Source organism: Durio zibethinus, chromosome 20 (genome assembly GCF_047325235.1).
Source record: "Durio zibethinus cultivar Kanyao isolate XHJ-2024 chromosome 20, ASM4732523v1, whole genome shotgun sequence".
Lineage (NCBI taxonomy): Eukaryota > Viridiplantae > Streptophyta > Magnoliopsida > Malvales > Malvaceae > Durio > Durio zibethinus.
Window position 1 is genome coordinate 10,122,227 of NC_143181.1, and position 22,150 is coordinate 10,144,376.

General features: G+C 29.8%; 1 protein-coding gene and 1 pseudogene across 2 annotated transcripts; one reads left to right on the forward strand and one right to left on the reverse strand.

The window, feature by feature from the left end:
• The first annotated feature begins 4,457 nt into the window (after positions 1–4,457).
• On the forward strand, positions 4,458–8,965 carry LOC111315043 (MLO-like protein 1). Its single transcript, XM_022916662.2, has 14 exons — positions 4,458–4,751; positions 4,924–4,981; positions 5,072–5,298; positions 5,575–5,691; positions 5,841–5,901; positions 6,118–6,212; positions 6,633–6,707; positions 6,829–6,917; positions 7,173–7,222; positions 7,580–7,620; positions 7,803–8,012; positions 8,208–8,275; positions 8,355–8,415; positions 8,504–8,965. Exons 1-14 carry the CDS (start codon positions 4,635–4,637, stop codon positions 8,702–8,704), a joined length of 1,470 nt encoding a protein of 489 aa, XP_022772397.1. The 5' UTR covers positions 4,458–4,634; the 3' UTR covers positions 8,705–8,965.
• A 107-nt stretch (positions 8,966–9,072) lies between these two features.
• LOC111315179 (tetratricopeptide repeat domain-containing protein PYG7, chloroplastic-like) lies at positions 9,073–17,067 on the reverse strand (annotated as a pseudogene). Its single transcript, XR_016330825.1, has 6 exons — positions 16,855–17,067; positions 15,669–15,755; positions 12,789–12,842; positions 11,467–11,768; positions 11,093–11,239; positions 9,073–9,479 (listed from the first exon to the last, which is right to left on the reverse strand). The product of XR_016330825.1 is annotated as a tetratricopeptide repeat domain-containing protein PYG7, chloroplastic-like (transcript).
• Between the last annotated feature and the right edge of the window lie 5,083 nt (positions 17,068–22,150).

The following is a 22,150-nucleotide window of genomic DNA, read 5'->3' on the forward strand; positions in this document are numbered from 1 at the left end:
ATGCAACATGAGATCTAAAACTCCTAAAGACAGATGTATCAATCGGATCTTTTGGAAAAGTTTGAGAAACCTACTTTGCATTATCATCTCCATCCTATCATGATGCTCATGGGTGGTGGGTTCCTCATCATGAGTGGAAAGCTTAGCCTATGGAATATCATCTCTTGCATAATCCTCAATTGGCTCATTATCTTCTAAGACTTAGCATCACCTCTCAAAGATAGTTGGATAGCATTACCTCTCAAAGATAGTTGGATGCCTTCGACTTGAACTAGGATTAGCTGCGGTATGTCCATCACTTCTGTCAGCCTTGACCTCTCGTACAAATGCTCTTCCTCGAGTTTGAGCCATATTTATTGTGACATAATACAAAAAGTAACAATTCATTAAACTAACATATGCTATGAATTTCAATTTTAAGCTTATAAAAATAGATTTTTGCAAGCTCTAAAAGGCTTTTTTGGATATTTATTTCTGTAAGCCTTTTAAAGATTACAAAAATCTTACAGATTTAAATATCTAAAAGCTTTTCAAAACTTATACAAAAGTATTTTTTTTAACTTTTAATTGTTAACTTTTTTTTTTGTTTTTGTTTTTATTTTTTGAAAATTTTATAATATTTTTTATATTTTATATTTATTATATTTGAAAAATTTTTTAAAAATTTCAATTTTTTTGATTTAATTTTTTTTTTCTCTTCATAATGATATGGCCATGAACCCACTAAATATATAATGATAATTAAGTGACAACTAATATTTTATCATTGGTCAAAAAGTCACATCATAATAAAGTTAACCCTTAAAATAAAATGCTTAAATAATTAAAATTTTTTTCATCATCATTATTATTATCATTGTATTGTTTTTGAAGGTATAATTGACATAAAAAATTATATACCATTTCCAATTGAAATACTTAAACCCTAATTTTATATTTTTCATTTTAGGGTAGAAGCAAATTTAAAATGGTCCTTAAGATTTAAAATATGACACTTAACTATTTTATGATTTATTTTATTACTTATTTGCCCAAAACCTTAACTTTTTTCGTTATTTTCAAACATTTTTTTTTAATTTTTTCCTTCATCTTCTCTAACAATTCATTCTTTTTTCTCTAACTTTCTCTCTCTAACATTCAAATTTTTCACTTTTCTCTAATTTTCCTGCTAAAACCCAGAAAACTTAAGAACCAAGAACATCAACCACCATGTTCTTCAAAATTCTCAGAATCCGATGATGCTCTAAAAGATTCTACGTTTTTGGTTTTGAATCTAGCTTTGGTGTGTAAAAAGAGCATTAAAAGAAAAAAATGTATTAAACCTTTTACCTTATTTTTTTGCATCATTACTATATAATCCAATCACAAATTTCTTTTATGGAAATTCTTTTCTTTAATTATTTCCCTCTATTAAATCAAATAAAAAATATAAAACAAAAATAAAAAATTATAGTGAATAATAGAAAAGGAAAAAGAGTCTCACCATATATAACAAGAAGTTCATGGAATGTAGCTTCTTAGCTTCACTAGTTAACAAGATCCTTTGAACCACAGATTTCAAAGCATTACCAACAATAGAACCAATGCAAACTCAAAATCCAAATAGGTTAAACAAAGGTTCACTATTACTAGCTAAAATAATCTCAAAATCCATAGCCAAAATTGCAAAATAAACCTCAACAGATTTCTTTTTGCAAGTGATTAAAAAAAAATGGCTGTGAAAAAAGGGGTCATTAAAAGTTACGAGAAAGATGGGATCCAATGCTATAGATTCTACTTTTAACATCATCAGTTGGGGTTATCGAAATATCTAAAACCTAGTGGTTGATAGTGGTGATTAAGTCCAGTCTTAGTTTAATTATCCTCTTTGTCCATGTTTGCCTTTCCACCATTTGGGTCTTTTGAGATTGTCATAATGTATAGATTCATAGACCTACTGCTAGACATGAATTAGAAGAGTCGTCACCAATCTTTTTTGATTAAGTATGATTGACCACCTAATTGAATATGATCTGCAAGATAGATATTAGGTTTGAGAGTCGATTACGCTTGAAGAAAGTTGTAACACCCCCACAGTACTCATCTAAAGAATGGTACCAATTTGATTTTAAATTATCCAAATCTTGATCATTTTGATGATTTACCAAATAATTTAATATTAAAAATTAACCATAAAATTATTTTAATAGTTTGATAGTAATTTAGGATAATTCTCTCATCTTATGAGTATTTATGAAAATTAATGTCCTACTCTGAAAAAGTTTTATTGTCGAATTTATTATTTTTTATTCTATAAAAAAGATAATAAATCTCTCAATTTTTCATATTATTTTGAAAACATTATTTACAAAATTTTTTTTCGGTAAAATCAATAAAATAAAATAAATAAAGAAGATGAAATAAAAAACTTAAAACACAAAATGATAAAATAAAGATAAAAATAAAAATAAAAAAAACCTGCGATCTGTCAAGCTTGAGACGCGGATTTTCACACAGATCATTGAATTCAAGTAAAAACTTCAAGCTTCAAATGCAAAATTCCTCATGCTCTTAAAGAAACGGGTCGAGCCACTTGCGGCACTTTATTTTTCTTTCCTTTAAATCCTAAACGACGGCGTTTTGGTGGGAGAGAAAACTCTAAAGCCAACACTTGGCAGCCTTCTTCTTGTTTTTCAATACCTCTGTCAAACTTTTCTTATTTCAAATTCTCTCAGCCTTCTTTAAAATTCACCCAAGAATAGATTACCAGCAACTCATATTTCGGTTGATGCTTGCCAACTACTACACTGTCGGTCACTAGCCTAATCCCTCTTTCTCCAAAATTTCTTCAACCCAGAACTTGACTTCAACTATAACTCAAAACCCAACGGAAGTCCACTGTAGTGCAGTAAAGTAGTACTAAAGCAACCTTTAATCGATTTATCTCCAATTTTAATCCTTTTCTCGACTAAACTTCAAAAGGAAAGCCCAAACATATTCAAAGCCTAAATCCTTTGCTGGCCATGATTTTTTCTTCTAATATACATACTTGTCTTCTAATTCTTGATTTGATGGATGATTTATTGGATTTCGGGCATGGATTCCTTGGATGTGTTGGTGTTTGATTTTCTGTGGGTTGTTCCTTTGCAATTTGCTTTTTTTTTTTTTGTTTTCTTGTTTCATGCTTGGCGATTGCTTCTAGGTTTGTAGATGGGTTCTCCACTGGATTGACTTGTTTCTGAAAATTGTGGGGCTGGCCTTCTGCTTGTTTTCTCTGCATGAATTATGCCCAACAAATCCAGAATTGAATCACCAAGAATCATGCTCCAACGGATCCAAGATTGATCACCAATTTCCTTTTTTTATTTTAAACCTTTTTTATTTTTTTAAATAATAATAATAATAATAATAATAATAATAATAATAATAATAATATAGTACTATATATATTAAAATAAAAAATATATAATATATTAAAATAAAAAATACGATCTAATTGACCCTGGACATGATCTGATCGACCCGAATACAAACAGGTGTATATAGAGATAATAGAAAAAATAATAACTTTAAGCTCAAAGACTCAAACTTTTTTTTGTCCTTTGGGTTTTCTTCTCTCTCCAAAAAGTAGGAAATGAGGAACGGAGAGGGAAAGAAAAGAATTTTTTTTTCTTGCATTTTTGTATGGCTAGTTAGATACGAAGGAATAAAGGGAGGATGATATGTTCAGTGAGGTGATCTAATCAGAGGGTGAAGACTTAGATTTGAGAAAATGGATAAATGGGATTAATGGAGCATCACCGGATTCGAAGAATGGTTCTTAAGTTTTCAGGTTTTAACAAGAAAATTAAAAAGAAGTGAGAGAGTATGAATCTTAGAGAGAGATGTTAAAAGAAAAAAAGGTGAATTGTTGAAGTACTGGAAAAAGTTACGCTTTTGAGCGAAGAAATAATAAAATAAATTATAGGATATTTAAGTACCATATTTTAAATCTTAAGAATAATTTTGAATTTACCTCACAAGATGATTTTATATAATTTACTTTTTTTTTTATAATTTATTCTTATTTTAATTTTTTAATGTTCATTCTTTTTAAAAAATAAAAAGTGACTAGATAATGATAACTTAATTTAACGATTCATTGAAACATATAATCTTTAAATTTAATATAAACAAATTTGTTTATACATAAAAAATCATAATCTAAGAATAAAAGATATGATTTTAAATGTTGAAATTTAAATTTCAAAGTTTTTAAATACCACTTGTTAACAACAATGTGAACCAATTGTATTAAGATACGAATTCAATACAAGCAAAACTTTATACATTATATTTTTATACAAACAAAAAAAATTTTGTTTGAAAGTAGGATGTAATTACCATTTTTTGTTTAGTAAATTGGTATCCTTGGGTCAGATTATTGTCTTTGTAAAATATATATCATAGGCGCAATACGCGTCCGAACGTTAATTGCGCTAACCCTTTTCAAACTAACGCACAAATTTATATGCCAAAAACTCAACATAATCTCAGCTTTTCAGCTGTCATCACTCTCACTCTTTATTTTCTCATTTTCTTCATTGCTGTCTGCACGTTCCATTTACATTAAAAAAAAAAAAAAAAACACAGAAGAAAAACAGAGTGGTGGGAATATGGCAGGAGGAGGAACAACCTTAGAATACACCCCAACATGGGTGGTGGCTGTTGTCTGCACTGTCATCGTTTTCATTTCTCTTGCTGCTGAAAGAATCCTTCATTTCTTTGGCAAGGCATGTTTCAATTCTTTCATATATATATATATATATATATATATATCGACCCTTTTCTTACATTTATTTATGTGTTTCAGTCAATTTTTTTATTTGTTTATTGTTTCTGCTTTATGTGTCTTTTTTCTTTTTTCCTTTTGATGAAGTGTTTCCATGACCATTTGGTTTTCAGTATTTGAAGAAAAAGAATCAGAAACCTCTCTTCGAGGCGTTGCAGAAGATCAAAGAAGGTCTAGACTCTAAAATAAATTCGGATTTTATGTTCTGTTAATCTGTAAAGGTATGCGGATACGCATAATATTTTTGTGGTGTGGATGCAGAGTTGATGCTGCTGGGATTCATATCACTGCTGCTGACAGTGTTCCAAGACAGGATTGCCAAAATCTGTGTATCAAAGGATTTGGCTAATCAGTGGTTGCCTTGTGAGGAAAAGAAAGAACTAACCACGGCACACTTTCAGACCCTTTTCTCATCCTTTCTACCTAATGGTTCTGGCCGTCGTCTTCTTGCTGAGGCCTCTGATCCTGCTGCCTACTGTACTTCTAAGGTAATCTTTTAGTGTTTTTCAGTTAATGATCAGATCTCCTCATTGATACATAAATTACCAGTTTATCACTTTGTTCATCAAAATCATGTAAAGATGATCTTTATAGACCAAAAATGCAAAGAAGTAAAGAACTTGAAATCATGTTTTATAGACTATATTCACTGTAAATCAGGACAATCTTGTCACTGTTTTTCCCACCATTTATTCTGTATTCTCCCATTAGGAATGGAAAGCTGATGGTTTTCTCCAATAACATTATGTTTGATTTCAATCCAGGGAAAAGTTCCATTGTTATCCACCACGGCATTGCATCATCTTCATATATTCATCTTCGTCCTAGCTGTTGTACATGTAACTTTCTGTGCTCTAACCATTCTTTTTGGAAGCACAAAGGTAAACTTCCCTTCAGTCACTCTAATTCGTCTGATTCTAATATCATGTATAATGTTAATGCTTCCAATTCCCTTTTCATGTTTTTTCTGTCTGAATTTTTTTGGGCCAAATTTCTGCCTTATGTTTGTTACATGTCTTCTATGATCTAGATCCATCAATGGAAAAGTTGGGAGGATTGTGCTAAGGATGTGGAATATGATCCGGAGGGAGGTATTGATTGCTAACACCTAAATTTTTCATGTTTTAATGGCTAATGATATATTTTTCAGACTATTTTTACCAGTCTAGTGCGTTGAATCATTGGCCTTTTCACTAAAATATGCCAATCCTATCAACAAGCAACACTAATCTGCTTCAAACTTTGACTTTTATAGCTAACTTTCTATCAACTAAATTGCATTTTCTGATGCAAGTGTTACTTTGCAGTTGTGAAAACAAAGATCACCCAAGTCCAAGAACATGATTTTATCAGGAACCGCTTCCTTGGTATTGGAAAGAATTCAGAGTTACAAGGATGGGTGGTAAGTCAAGATCTTCTTGTTATGATCATCTAACTTGGAGGTATTCAGCTTCATCAAAGTTCATGTTTATTTTGCACTATAAAAAGTCAAATCCTAAACATTCAAAGCCGGACTACGAGACAGTGAAAAGCAGGTTGCAGCATAAACAGAAGCCAAATGTTTCCAACTTAAAGTTACTGAGTTCTTACTATAAAAGAATATTTTATTAATTGGAAATGCTGAAGATCTTACCTTTTGAGTCATGATACTGATTTTATGCTTATCTGTGAGGAAATTGGATAAATTCCTGACTAAATGGGAAGCTATTAACTTCATCTTAAATACTAATTGTGTCATTACAAGACAACTAATACACCATTTTCTTCTCTATTTATATGGTAATCCAGTAACATAGTTTTTATGGGTTTGATTTGCTGTCAGTATTCTTTTTTCAAGCAATTCTATGGATCTGTGACCAAATCGGATTATATTACACTAAGACTAGGCTTCATCATGGTAAGTTAATTGCATTAATCTATTTCATTCCATTTTTAATTCATTTCTTGTTAAGAACTTGAATGCCTATAATTTACTTCATCAACTCTTTTCCATTAATTTCTGAAAATTTCTTCTCTAGACTCATTGCAGGGGAAATCCAAAGTTTAATTTTCACAATTATATGATGCGTGCCCTTGAAGCTGATTTTAAGAAAGTTGTTGGGATAAGGTCAGTTATGATAAAGATGCTAACTGCAGTTTTCTCAGTTCCTCAATCAATGGTTGAATATATTAAGAAAGTTGTTCCTCACTTAATGTATTCTTAGACTCATAAGCATTTATGTCATTGCTACCTTTGGGGAAAAATGATGGTTTGCCATCAATGCCATGTTTCTGTCCATCAAGAAACAGTTTTTTATATAATAAATTTTCACAGTGCTATCAGTTTCTTGCTTAATTCCTTTCATGAATCACTTAATTGCAGTTGGTACCTTTGGGCATTTGTTGTCATTTTCCTGTTGCTGAATTTCGTTGGTAAGTTACTGATGTTGTCAACTTTCAGAGTTTTTCTATTTAGCTTAACAGAAGATAATGGATTCTACGGCATACTCATCCACTAGAATTTTTGTGCGCCAAGTCTTTAACTGTGTTCCTGTTATAAATTCAGAAAAATTATAGTTCAAAAGCTAAAAATACTGCAACAAAGAAATATCAAATACTGCTAAAACGTCAGCGATCTTGAGGTCTGAGATACATGCATTTGCCACTCCTTGAGATATGAACTCTGATGTTACTTGATTCAAGTCTGAAAATAATTCATTCCTGATAGTGGACCAGCTAGTGAAGATCGTTAATTTTTTCTCAAAATCAAAATTCAATTCTTTCATGCAGGTTGGCATACGTATTTTTGGATAGCATTCATTCCCTTCATTGTAAGTGATTCAAATAAACACTAGATTTATTATATGTCATACATATTTTTTTAAGTAGTTATGTTTTAGTTCTTTTCCTTCTTTGCATATGGTTATTAACTACCTACATATTCAATCAGAGAGGCAGCCGACAGCAAACCAAGAAAGTATTTAGCATTTGACAATGGTTTTCCTTTTGGCAGCTTTTACTTGCTGTTGGCACCAAGTTGGAGCATATAATCACACAATTGGCCCAAGAGGTAGCTGAGAGACATATAGTGGTCAAAGGGGAATTGGTAGTTCAACCTTCAGATAACCATTTCTGGTTCAATAGGCCCCGGCTCATTCTCCGCCTTATTCACATTATCCTATTCCAAAATTCCTTTGAAATGGCATTTTTCGCCTGGATATGGGTAAAAGAATCTTGTCCTAAGTAACATTATCAAATGTCATTTTCCATTATATTCAATAAAGAATGGTGCTAAACATGACCCTAACATATTCATGTGTTCCTCACAACCTGGAAAGATGTCTCAAACCATTAGGGACATGAATTCAATCCTCCCCTTACTACCATTTGATCATTTTGATTCTTCCATTTATAACAGGTGCAGTACGGTTTCAACTCATGCTTGATGGGGCAAGTTCGTTTTATTATCCCCAGACTAGTTATAGGGTATATATGAAGAGAACAAACTTTCTTTTCTGTCTTGCCATATTCAAGTATTTATGTAATCATATTTGGTCATTATTAGGGTGTTTGTTCAGTTCGTCTGCAGTTATAGTACCCTGCCGCTATATGCATTTGTCACACAGGTAAAATGAACTATAAACAAAATTGAATCTATCTTCTTTTCTGTTTTCTGTTTTACTGTCTGGAGTAATAAAAAGATTTGCTTTGTAGATGGGAAGTTCGTACAAGAAGGCCATTTTCGAAGAACATATTCGCGAAGGGCTGGTTGGTTGGGCTCGGAAGGCAAAAAAGAACAAAAAGGGCAATGCTTTAAAAAGGACCGCCAATGGCTCCAGCCAAGTTGGTCCGAAAGAGGAGTCTCCTCTGGTATTTGAGATGGCGGAGATAGATGAAAAGGAGTCTGTAGTATGACTATAGAACTATACAGATTGAATCAGAACTCTAATATAGAGAATTGACATCTTGAGATTAGAGGTGGCAATATAACATCTATTGCAAGTGTCTAGCCTTCTAGTTTTGGTGCTGGGCTATATAATGTTTTTTGGCTTAAGTATTTGGAAATTGCTACTTCAGTAACCAGCTGCTTTGTAGTTATTCTTTTTCTGCCAATCGGCTTAGATGCAACCTCTTCTTTCATCTGCTAAGCTGCAGCCATTGAGGATAAAGTCAAAATATCATATTGCTGACACAGCATCATACTCCATAGTTCAATAATAACTAACAATTTGTGTTCATTAATGCAGCTATCCGTTTATGTTCATCTGATTTTCTTCTTCCAGAAAGAGAACATTCTTTTGGGTGTTGAATTGCTTTAACAATCCTTCAGTCAAACATATAAAAAATTCAGAACCAAGTGTGAGGGAATATGAGCAAATTGATAATATGTTCGTGATTGAGGACAAAATCATCGGTCTTTTGATTTGACAGGAACTCCTTTGTACATTTCTACACGATCCTTCAATGCGTCTCGCCTGGGGCGTGCTGCCTTATTATTAGGATAAAAAAGTACCACTTCTTCAAATGCTTTGAGTGCAGATTTATACTCTTTTTTCTTCTCATATGCATCACCAAGGTTGTTCCAGGCTGTGACATAGCCTGGTTGAATCTTCACAGCAGTTTCAAACTGATTGATTCCTTTCTCCAGCTTCCCATCGCGGACATAACATACACCAAGGGCATTGTAAACCTGGCATTGATTAGAAAAATAGAACACGATAATTTCATGTTTAGGAAGTTCCCAATCAAAATAACCCAAAAAAGTACTGTGCTTATGTGTATTCTTTGCTTTCGCCTCCTCTACTACATACATAACCTTCCTATAGAACTCATCCTTGAAAGGAGCCAAACCAACAATAGATGCCAAACATGGTTACCATGTGTTAACATAATAATTAGACTAAGATTTTTTAAGATTGCTACTTATCATCAATGCACAAAAAAAGACTGACGAATGAATAATTGGACAGACAAACATCAAGAGTATAAAAAGTGAAAATTCAACAGACCAAAAGTAACCAATGCTAAGCTAGCATTTTTATCTGTCTAGTTGAGAGTCAAGATCCATGATTTAATCCGCTTTCCTACCTTGGCCTCATCTTTACCAAAAAACAAGGGCCAGACTTAGGATCCCACATTGATAATGCAGTTTCAAGATTCTTCATTTAACTTCTTTGGTTTTGTAAATAAGATTCATATTGATTTATGATCATCACAACCAAGAAAGTAGTTCAATATTAGTAACAAAAGGTCCAAAATAAACGAGGCACTTTAATTAGCAAACACCATTTCTGTTAGGGAAAACAATTCAAATTTGCGAATTTTGCTCCTAGTGACAGTTGGGTCAATTTTTCAGGGACATGTACAAAAAGCTTCAGTTTGGTAGAAAAATAGCCAATGATCAGTTTGTTTCTTAAATAGTTCATACCATGTAATTTTAGAATTAGACAAGTTCACATCACATCCTGTTAGATTCAGGTTTCTCATAGTAATTTTCTGTCAAGTTAGAGTCTTAGTCATGCCAACTGAAATCATCATATTTTTGTAAAATTTGCTAATGACTGATGTGACCTAATTCAAGTGGTTGTGCATCAATAGCAAAAGAGGCCAAAATCAAGAATGTGTCTAAGCAACAAAGCGTACGATGGTTCAGACTTAAAGAAGGGTATGGGTCTATGTACTGCAAGAACAGGATAGCTAATGCTGAGCCCTTATGATTAAAGTTTAAGTTGGCATCAAAGTTAGTAGTGTTGGCTAGAATTTTCTTCCTTTTCCTTTTTCAAATGAAAAACTAGATCTATATGGAACATTTTTTAACCTTAAAATTCCAGACAGATTAGATACACAGATAATGCTGCTATTCCGCAACAATTTGAGTTCAGATTGTGAACAAGAATGATAAGCAGTAAGGGGAAATTTTATATATGATCTGGGTGGCTAAAGGCTGTAATTTTCAGGTTCTATAAGAAAGTTAGAACCAAAAAGAAGATAAAGTGCACTGCTTACGGCATGATTTATGACTCAAAAGAAAAGGGATACATCAGTGATAGATGATGATTTCATGTTAATGGCAGAAAATGTTTCAAGGGAATTCATCCAAACGAATCACCCATCATACTACTTATCACTGCTCTCTTATCAAACTAGAATGTGAGTGGTTAAAAGCAATGATGTTCATATAAAAATGGCAGACTCAATTGATTGTAACAGCAAGGCAAGACATGCTTAACACAAAGTACAATTTACAGAATAAAACCAATTGCTTCTGCTCCTACGATGTGGAAGATCCAAAAGATACCATACCTGGGCAATATCTTGATCATCTCCATCCCATTTCTCAATTGCCTGAAGCAAATATCTAGTAGCAGCTGGGTAAATTTTCCTTCTCAACATAACAGCACCTAGCTCAAAAAGCTCAGTTGCACTGGCATCTCCACTTCTTACTTGCTCCTAAGTTAAAATAACCATAGTAAATAAAAATGTAGGCACAAAGGAGCAGTCACCATTCACTGTAAAGCTAAGAACAAAGAGTCCAAATTCCTTTATTTTCCTTTTAGTTTTGTAACAGTAACTTGAATAAGTCTTCATTAGAAGTTTAGAAATGTCAAACTTAAATAATCATAATTTTCAGAGCATTTTAAATTAGCACTCTTTTTCACAGGAGAACAGACTCTTACCTGCAACTCTTTGGCAGAAAGGTCAAGCTCTCTACGTACAAGGACTTGACGGATCACAAAGAAGGTTCCAGCCCCAAGTAAGCCTAGTAGTAAAAGCAGATAAGATAGCTGGATTCCTAACTCAAATAACTCTCCAATCTCCAATCTCAGATAAGATAGCAGATAAGTAGTAATTTCACTTGCATTTGCTAGTTGTGCAGAAATTAACCACAAGGCTTGACCAAAGAGGAAAGAAAACAGCACAACTAATGGCTTCTTAACATTTAAGTCCTCAAGTATAGCCAGAAGGTTCTTCAAGGATTCTGCAACAAAACAAAGACATCAATCATCTAAATTCAAGTAATTATGGTGGATATTAGTAGAAAGAATGTATTACAAAAAATAAAGAAAAAAATGATGTCTCTCGGACTTGAATTGAGTCCCTTTTTGGCCAGAGAATCAGACAAACAGAATAGTTATGAAATATAGCCATTAAAATACACTTAGTAAATAACACAGGTATATCATGCACCAAAAAATTAGTTTGTGCAACCAAATACCACTTAAGTTTACAAGTCTCACAAATTTTACACCCTATAAAAGGAAGCATCAATCATTGCAGTAAAGTCAATTGTCTGCAAAAATGTTACACATTCCAACTTGCCCAAATTCCATGTCCACCAGTCTAGAGGCTAGTTATTATATTCTTTGGCCTTCAAGTTATGCATAAAGGATCTTGGTGTCAAAAAATGCCAAAAGTATCCTAAGGGTAAAATAGCTTAGAACTTTCAGGGCTTGTTAAACTATTTTGAAACGATATAGTCTTGTAAATATATTCGTCTATGCTATTCAGGAAGTTTGAGCTTTTTGAATGCTAGCCAATTACTAATTGTGTTGTGAGCATCAGAGAAAGCTGCTTATCATGCTTTGAAAATATAGCAGCCGAAAGAGAGTAAGATTACAAATCTACAAGTGCATGACTAAACTCAAAGTTGAGACTGTTTTACCATCACATCTTGGACATTAAGTTATTTAACCCCCAACTCAACCACACTCCATAAGAATGACATGCGAGGCTTTCTGCCCTTTTGGCGTATTACTATTAATAAGGAATATTGATTAGTATAATATTAAGAGAAATTAAGATGATCCATCAAATAACCACACAGAATGGCTGCCTTAAAAATAATGTTTAATGAGGAAAAAAGGTATCAAGAGTACAAACTTTCAATATTTTATGCTGCATTTTCCCACTGCATGCCATATAAGTTCTTCACGTGCTTATGATAAGCATTTAAACAACCTTGATGATTAAAAAGAGCAACAAAGAGAAAGGAAATTACCATCAAAGTGAGTTGAGGTAAAAGTTTTGTTGCCAGTACTCCCTTTTGAAACATCTGCCTTTATCCACAGTCAATTCAAAAATGGAAAAAAAAAAAAGTAGTAAGAAAGCATGTTAGGGTTAGTAAAGCATATATATGTACCTCTATTCACTAAAATAAACCCTGATTAAAAATTTAAACATAAACTTTTCTTATACAACATTGTGATCATTAAGTAAGTTTTTATCAAAAGAAATCCAGCTAGAAACATATAACAGCATTCCCAGGAAATGTCACATAAGGCATGGAAGAAAACTGAAGACAAGAAATTGCCAAGCCACATAGAAATTACACACCCTTTTATGAGTTTATGCAAAAGCACAGTTTAGACCAAACTTTTTAAATGACAACTATATGCAATCATTTAAGTTTGTTTCCTAAGTTCCTAGTATATCTGATAATACATACAAGCATTAATAGCACTAATTCCAATATTATCAGATGAAGGGCTGAAAATTTCAGAGCACACTTCTTTCTCTACTCAGAAACACTCTAATAGCATAGATGATTCGGTGGTTAAAGCCTTTTCCCTTTTATTCTTTTTTTTTAGTAGACACTTCCATTCTATAGACTTCTCTTGAACACAGTTACCATGCACCCCCACCTCTCCACCAACACTCCATGTTGGCTGAAGCTATTTGCCATTCAAAAGAATGGCTTCTTTGTTTAAGAGAACATGAACTTTTAATCTTTTGCTCAAACTTTGATCTCAAGGCAAAAGATAAAGATAGCTTCACTTTTTGAAACTTCATGTCCAAAATTAGATCCTAAATTGTTTAAGTTTAACCCTTAATTGACCCATAAAGTAGCAGAAACTAAAGCTAATAGTTAATGATGATCAAATCCAAACTTTTAATGATGTTGACAAAAACTTGAACATCCCTTTTACAATTAAAATAGGGATAATGATATGAACACTCATCATTCCTGCTCACTAGCCTTACTCATCCCAACATAGCTGTCCATCAGTTGTGAGGTCCACTTGATATATGGCTATCAGTGATCATATCACGTTCCTTCACATTGCTAACATGTTTTACAATTGAGCTATCCAAGATTGAGTAAAATAAAAAGAACAGTCTGGCTAATTATAATTTGAATTTGAAGGAAATAAGGTGTTTTGTGGAGGAAGTTTTAATTTTTCCAAGAATTCTGGGTTTGCTATTGTTTAAAAGAAAATAGGTGTATCTGTATTTTTGTACGTTTTTGTTTCTGCTGATATGGCAATTCGTGTATCTGTGTCATGTCTATTTCGTGTTAAACATAAGCAAAATACACAGTTTGTGTCAACACACCAATCACAAAACACATTTTTTGGTTTTGCCAAGCATATATGGTTTTTGTCAAAATTTTAAACCGTATCACTTTCACCTTTTTTTTTTTCGTATCCTTTTCATGTTGTGTCTAACATTAACAGGTTTATATATATACACACACACACACATAAATAACAAGTATGTGGCTATGTGGGCATTTTTTGTAGTAACTCCAAATATAAAGATGCCAAGTCAGCAAGTAGTTAGCTAATTAACTAATTTTTAATGAGATTAACTTATATTAGGATCATCATAAAAAGTGAGTTTTTAGGCACCAATGAATAATGCTAACTTATGTTTTTTAAAAGACATGTAATTATTGTGAGATTAACTTATACTACGATCATCCTAAAATGTGAATTTTTAGGCACCAAAAAAATAATACCACCTCATGTTTTTTAAAGACATGTAATTATTATTATATACTCATTCTCGCCTAATTAACTTTCCAACTTGATTTAACTCAGGTTAATTTATGTGAAAATCAATAATTAATAAAAAGGTAAAAATGAATTTTAAACATGGTTTAGGGTGATGAAAACACAAGACTCCTAAAATTGGCCTAGGGTATAACATCAAACTCTTAAAATTGTTTCCATCAAGTGCTCAACCAAAATTTTCTTTGAATACTTCTTTGGGTGGTAGAATCCATCTATGTTGACCTTCACTCATTTGGGCAGCATGCTTCGCTTGAGCTTGGCTATATTCCTTGGCTATATTCCTTCAAGTAATTTCCAGCAAACTGTGCAGTAATGTAGTTCTTTCTGGTCTCATCATGTTTCTGACCATTCTGGCTTCCCCACATAGCCCAAGCAGCAATTAGAAAGAGATTAATCTTTTGTTACTTTGGCAATAGGATAATATGATGCAACCACTCTGAAACATTAGTAAAACATCATTCATTTGGTCCCTAATCAAAACCAAGTTGTCTCCTAACCAATTACATAGTTGACAATTGCAGTGTGCAACAATCACTATGGTTTGCAGATGCCATGATGGGTCCCCCCTTGCATGACATGATTGTGAAATTTGAAAGATGTTTTCGGTCAAGATAGTTTGTGATTTTGTTAATGGCTTTGTTGGGGATTTTTCAGATTAATTATTTGCTAGAGGGCAATGGTTCTTTTTTAATTTTTGAGTTGTATATATTTTCATTCTTAACCAAAGTTAAAGATGAGTTAATTGATTTAATGAGAGTTAATTTGATGAGGATGAGAATAAGATAATTATTGCATTCTTTTAAAAAACATCAGGTGGCATTGTTTTGGTGGTGCCTAAAAAATTCCTTTTTTAGGATCATCCTAATAAAAGTTAATCTTTCAGTGAATCAGTTGCATAAACACGGTAGGGATGAAGAAGATGGGAAGTAGGAAACAGAGTTAGGTATGTAGAATGAATAAATAAACAAAGAACAGTATAATAAAATGGAAAAATTTTCTGCAATCAATGCCTCAATTTTTCTTCATAAAAACAAGGATTTTTTTTCTTAAATCCACTGAAGCACAGAGAGTACCAGAACACATACCTGTAGATTGAGAAATGTAGTGTCATTCACTCCATTGCCTGTCCATGAGCTTTTTAAGGCTGTTTCACCATAGCACTTAACAATGGCCTGGACCATTAAGAAGCATTAACCAATGTTCTTTATAAGCTAAAAGAAACAAGTAAATCTAGCTTTTCGACCCACCAAAATTTATAAGTTGTCCCTCTCTTAACACAATTCTGTAACTAATATCGCAAATTTCACAACTTTGTGACTCCTCTGCTACTCTTTTATGTACACACTATTATCATTTATCACCTCATTTTTAATTAAAAATATAATTTTTCCAATTGATGCAATCAAACATGAATATTAAGCAGATACTGTCATATTTATCATGCAAGGTAACTTTGTAGCTAACCTTTCTTTTTAAGTTTTTCCCTTTTACCTTCTTTTATCTAATATTACTCTTTTAGTTTTTTAAAAATATGAAATTATTTTATAAAAAAATATTTATTAGACTTTACGTTTTTCCGTTTTATGATGCACTATGAATTATAAAAAACATATGTTACAAATACTCAAACGTTAAAAAAAAAAAAAAAACTCTTTTTCTTTCCATAAGAAAAAAATTGAAAATTTTATGGCTTCACCCTCGGATTCAAGGTTTTGATTTCAACAAAAATGTTAAGGATGCGCAAGCAAGGAATAACTAATTCAAGAGAGCAGAAAACCAACAATTGATTCAATAAGAATTGGCATAATTTTTCAGTAGGGAACAGAAAGAGAATGTTACAGATTACTGCCAATTGCACGTAAGAACCAATTTTAGTTGAGAGAAAATTACAAAGGAGACATTCATTGTCTTCCATTTGTGTTGAGAAACCAGACAAAAATCAGTTACCTTCTTGCTCCATTTAGTCCAACCATCATTTCAACATCTAAAAATGGGTATATTTGCATATGTATTTTCATGGATTCCCAACAATTTTTATCAGTGTATTGGTTAAAAAAGCCTTCCTCCAGTTATGGTTCCAAGAAGTTCGGCTGAGCACAGTCCTCTCTTTGCAATAATATACCCCATCTTTGCAATATTGTAAGTGTTGAATATATGCCAATGATTTCAAGAAATTTTTTAAGAAGTTGAGAAGATCAAAGTAGAAAATTTGCTATATGAAGAATTATAACAATAATAGTTATAAGAAAGAGTAAAGGGTAGTTTTAAAACCCGAAAAGAGAGCTTCTTTTGGCTGAATCGGAGAGACCCAGATGTGAGGAAAGAGCAAGAATGAGGAAGCTGGGTTGCTGAGACGCAGACCTTTTGGTGGTGTAAAGATGGAGATGAGATTCTAGTTTGGAGAATCATTTTGTTTTTCGTCTCCAAAGTTCAAACATTAAAAAACATCTATTTGTTTCCAGTGATTTTTTGTGGGGGTTTTTTTTTTTCCGGCTCAACTAGGAAGATACTGACTCACTCTAAAATACACTTAGCAGCAGAGTTCGTTAGCAGTTGAAGATAGAAGTTTACCCGACTCTTCCAGGACAAGATTTAAAAAAAAAAAAAAAAATCAAAAGATAAGGCCGCGTTTGGTTTTCATCTAGGTTTTCATTTTTTACCTCTTTTTTTTTTTTTAATAATTATAGAATTAAATTTTTTTTCTTTTTTTTAATAAGTTGATCCTCTAATTAATTTTTAAAGAATTTTTGTTTAAAATTAAAATTTTAATTATTGAAATTAAAAATTTAGTTTTCATCCCTTAACTTTTGACATCAAAGACAATATTGATTTTCTTAAGTAAATTTTTTAAAAATATTTGTAAAAATTAATATTTGAAATAATATCTTTATTCAAACATTGAATATCATTACATTTTATCAGCAAGTATTACATTTATTACAAGAAAAGTTTTTAATAAGTATACCTAAAGCTGCTTATGGGTCAAGTTGGATCGAATTAGGTTTGGACTGGGTTTAATATAATATTCTAGAATTTTAAGCAAGTCCAAGATTGGTCCAAACTATCTCATTTTTTTTACTTCATTTTTTGTCCAAATTAATTCTTACATGTAATAATAAAATGTAAGCCTACCCAAAGCACTAGTATTTAAATTTGAGAAAAATAATTTTTTTATTTTTTGTAAATTATTAATTTAACTAATTTAATTAATTTTAATTAAATTTATGAGTCATTTAAGCTTAAATCCAATTTAATTTTGTTGAATGTAAATTAAAATTAAATCATTATTTTAATCTTTTATGCAAAGAAAAGTTTTGGCTTTATCCTATTATAAGTAATAAAGCAATTAAGTCTTGCCCATTTCAAAAAAGTAAAGCAAATGACTTTATCTCATTATAATAAAAATATTTTTTTAATTTTTAGGTCGAACCTTAAATGGCAAAACCCAAGACTAGACTTATTTTTTTATCGAGTCTCATTTATTTGTTCAAACTCTTTTAGTGGGCTTAATATTCATGTTTAAACCCTTTAAAATTTTAGGTGGGCTTTTGGGCTTTTAGGTTCGGACATGAGCAAGTCTAAGTGTACTCAATACTAAAAAATTTTCTAAAATAATGATTTAACAAGTATACTTATTATTACGCAATAAAATCCATTTTCTCTAATCTTTTATTTTGCTTCAAATTATGTTACAAAATTATTGTTTTCCTTTTTCTTCTTTTTCTTATTGTTAACATTTTCACTTGGAAATTGGAATTTGAAATATATAGTGTTTTTTTTTTCTTAAGTAACCATTGCATTTGACATGAAATTGTCTATCTTTTTATTATAGGCTAATTCAAATGAGATAGTAAAATATTTCTAAAAAAAAAAATAAAAGGAGTTTCTCTAAACATTTAAAAAATTTTCACTAAACAACTTTTTCATCAATAAAATTAATATATCTATCACCAATTATATATATATATATGTTAGATTATATAATAAATTTTTGTACTTTAGTTAAATGGTGGAATTAGTCCATTTATCTTAATGTCTTCAAATTTAATTTCTATTCTTCATTTAATTGTTGAAATTAGTCAAATTGTTAACGATTTAAATATTTTCCATTAAAATTCATGACCTGATATTTTAACTTTTTTGATGTGACATTTTTACATAGTGATGTATAAAGTCCACAAGGTAAAAAATGATGACATGTCATCATTTTTTCACACTAACTTTTTTTAAATTATACGACTCATTCCTATATTTTGATTAAATGGTGAAATTAGCCTTTTTATCTTAATGTGTGTCCAAATTTGATCTCTATATATCAATTAGCTATTGAATTTAAGATTTGACCTAAAATAAATAAAATAAAACTAAAATAAAAGATAAAAAAAATTTTCAATGCAAATAGATCGAATCATAATAGAGTCAATGCATAGGTTAACATGTGAGTTGCACCAAACTTGTTTTTTAAAACAACGTTGTTTTAACTTATTATAAAAACAAAAAATCATTTTTTTAAAAATTTCCTTCCTTTTCTCCTCTCTCATCCTCATTTTCTTTTTGCTTCTCTCGACAAGTTTTCATATGATGAATTAATGTTTTAATGGGATTTCTAAAAATCAATGATTGAAAAATTCAACGATTGTAAAAAAAATTTATTCAAAAAATCCAAAAACCATCATTACCCAAAAATCAATCATTGACACCATTGTTTTATATTATTATGTAAAACAAAACTAAGTATAATATTCTAAAAATTATAAACCTAAAATCTTTAAAAAAGAATCTCCAAACAAAAAATTATTTCTAATTATTTTTGTTGGTTGTCTTTATATTTATTGTGTTATTTTGTCAATTACTGTTGAATTCTCAAAATTTTTTTAAAACAATCTTTTCAAAAAATTTTCATATTTTCCTTATTTTTAAATTTTTTATTTTTTTTCAAACTTTGACTTCTTGACTTTCACCAATTAAATAATTAAAATAAATAAATAAAATAATAAATAAAACACTTTTGGGCATTTAAATTTGGGTTTAAAATCAAATTTCAAAATTAAAGCTTAATTGATCCAAAAATGATTTTAAAACTTAATGTCAAGACAAAATTCAAAGCTCATTTAATATTGAAAAAATTTTCAAAAGAAAATAAAATGTCTACAATTGCTTTTATTATGGATTGTGTATTTGAGTTTGTTGATTATGGGTTTTGAATCTAACTTTTATGTTTCTATCATTTTAAGAGTTTCTTTTTATTTTTTATCTATTTTTTTATTTCTTATATTTCAAATATATTAAAAATAAAAATTAACAAAAAATGGAAAAAATCAAAATCAAAACAAATAAATAAAAAGAAAGATAAAGAAAAGACATAATTTAATTTATTTTGAGCTTATAATCTAATTTGAGATTAACGTAATTTATCAAATTAAGTTCAATTAATAATTTAAATATTCAAAAAAATTTATCTAAATATGAAAAAAAATGTCACGGTCAAATAAATAATTTATATTTTTTATATGTTATTTTAAGTTAAATCTTAAATTTGATAATTAATTGATATATAGGGATCAAACTTAAACACATATTAAAGTAAAAGGGACTAACTACACAATTTAATTATAGGTATAAGCCATACAATTTGAGAAAAGTTGACATGAAAAAATGATGACGTGTCATAAAATTTTATCACATCATCATTTTTTATCACGTAAACTTTACATGCTAGCAAAATTAATGGCCACGTATGCAAAAGTGAAACATAAAAAAAGTTAAAATATTACGTCACCAAATTTAATGGAAAAAATTTAAATTATTAATAAATTGACTAAATTCGATAATTAAATGAATTAGAAGAATCCAATTTGAACACATTAAAATAAAAGGACTAATTCTACCATTGAATTAAAGTATAAAGACCTATTATATAATTTGACTATATATATATATATTATAAATAGACATATTCTAAAAGATTATGAATCTTTCGTAGCTTATTATACCATAGAAATAAAATATTTCCAAAAAAGTGATATTTAAACAAATGTTTTTGGTACACAGTTCAGTATTCAATAAGAAAAACATAAGAAAAAGTTTTGATTTGTAGAAAACAAGGCATTTAGACCATTTGCACAACAATAGCCTGGTTGAATCAGGCTCGCAAACGGGAAGAGACAGGGAGACAACTTTATTGCTACGGCCATGAATACTCGTTGCCAACACAGGTTTGATAAATGGTAGAAAGAAACTACTTGCAACATGTTATGGTTTTAGTTTAGTATTTACTATTATGATTTTAAAAAAGTATGATTAAAAAAATCATATAAGAATTTTAATATTTAGTATTATCATGAAAAAGTATTGTTAGTGTATTAAAATATAAAAAAGTAAAAAAAAATAAAAATTGAAAATTATAAGGGGAAAATAATTTAAAGTTACAATAAAAAAAAAAAACTTAGCAACATACTAAGGTCTAATTAATTTAATATTGCTATTGCGGTTTAAAAAAAACATTGATTTGAAAAATGTTAGACTTGATAATTTCAGATATGATAAAATGATACATTATGAAAGTGACATGGAAAAATCATTTGTGTTTTAAAAAAAAAACATGTTTTGTATTTATTCGTATTGATACGAATTTCGACACAACACAATTTATCTCATACGTGTTAATATGTCTAAATACTTGACATAATTTAATTTTGTAATACAAATACACATTTAACATGTTTAATAAGTTTAACATGTTTAAGATGTTTAACATATTTTTTATATTTATTTTAATTTAATATAAACATATAAAAATTATTTTAATTTTTAATCTTTTAATTATGATACTTAATTAGCTCTTTAATATCATATAAAAATTATTCTAAACATTTAATTATAATACTCATTTAATAATTATTATAAATTTATTATTTTATATTAATAATATAAATACAATATAAATATTAATATTAGTCTTATATATTATTATTTTATTTTTTAATCTTTAATAGTTTATCATTTTGAATTTGATACTAAAAATTAATATAATTATGTAATATATATTAAAATTTAAATATATATTCAATACATATTAAATGTGTATTAACTTTTTTTTTATTTTTTATACGTTTTTATATTATTAATATGTCAAGTTTAGTAAATTATAAATAACATATAATTGTTATTTATTATTTTAGTCGAATTTTTGTATGTATTCATGTCAGTCATGTCTATTTATTTTATTTGTCTCATGTTTAAATAGATTAATTATACACGGATTAATCTTGTCGTGTCATATGTAATATGTATAATAAACATATCGTATTTGTATTTAGGATTTAAATACATTTTATAATCCGTGTTATATTCATGTTTTAATAATTTGTGTAATTACATGTACCAAATACGACATGAGATATGATGCGAAAACACGAATTGTCAGATCTAAAAAATGTATAGCTAGAAAAATGTGATTTAAGAATTTTAAGTATTTATTATTATTATTATGAAAAAGTCCTATCTATTAGTGTATTGAAATGTAAAAGGAAAAATGATAAAACAATAAAACTTTAAAATTATAAAT

What these genes read in the sequence shown, in the direction of transcription:
- LOC111315043 (XM_022916662.2), top strand. Translation starts at nt 4,635, where the DNA reads ATGGCAGGAGGAGGAACAACCTTAGAATACACCCCAACATGGGTGGTG. An exon ending in TAGCATTCATTCCCTTCATT is followed by an intron (nt 7,621 to 7,802) that starts GTAAGTGATTCA and finishes TCCTTTTGGCAG; the next exon opens with CTTTTACTTGCTGTTGGCAC. An exon ending in CATTTTTCGCCTGGATATGG is followed by an intron (nt 8,013 to 8,207) that starts GTAAAAGAATCT and finishes CATTTATAACAG; the next exon opens with GTGCAGTACGGTTTCAACTC.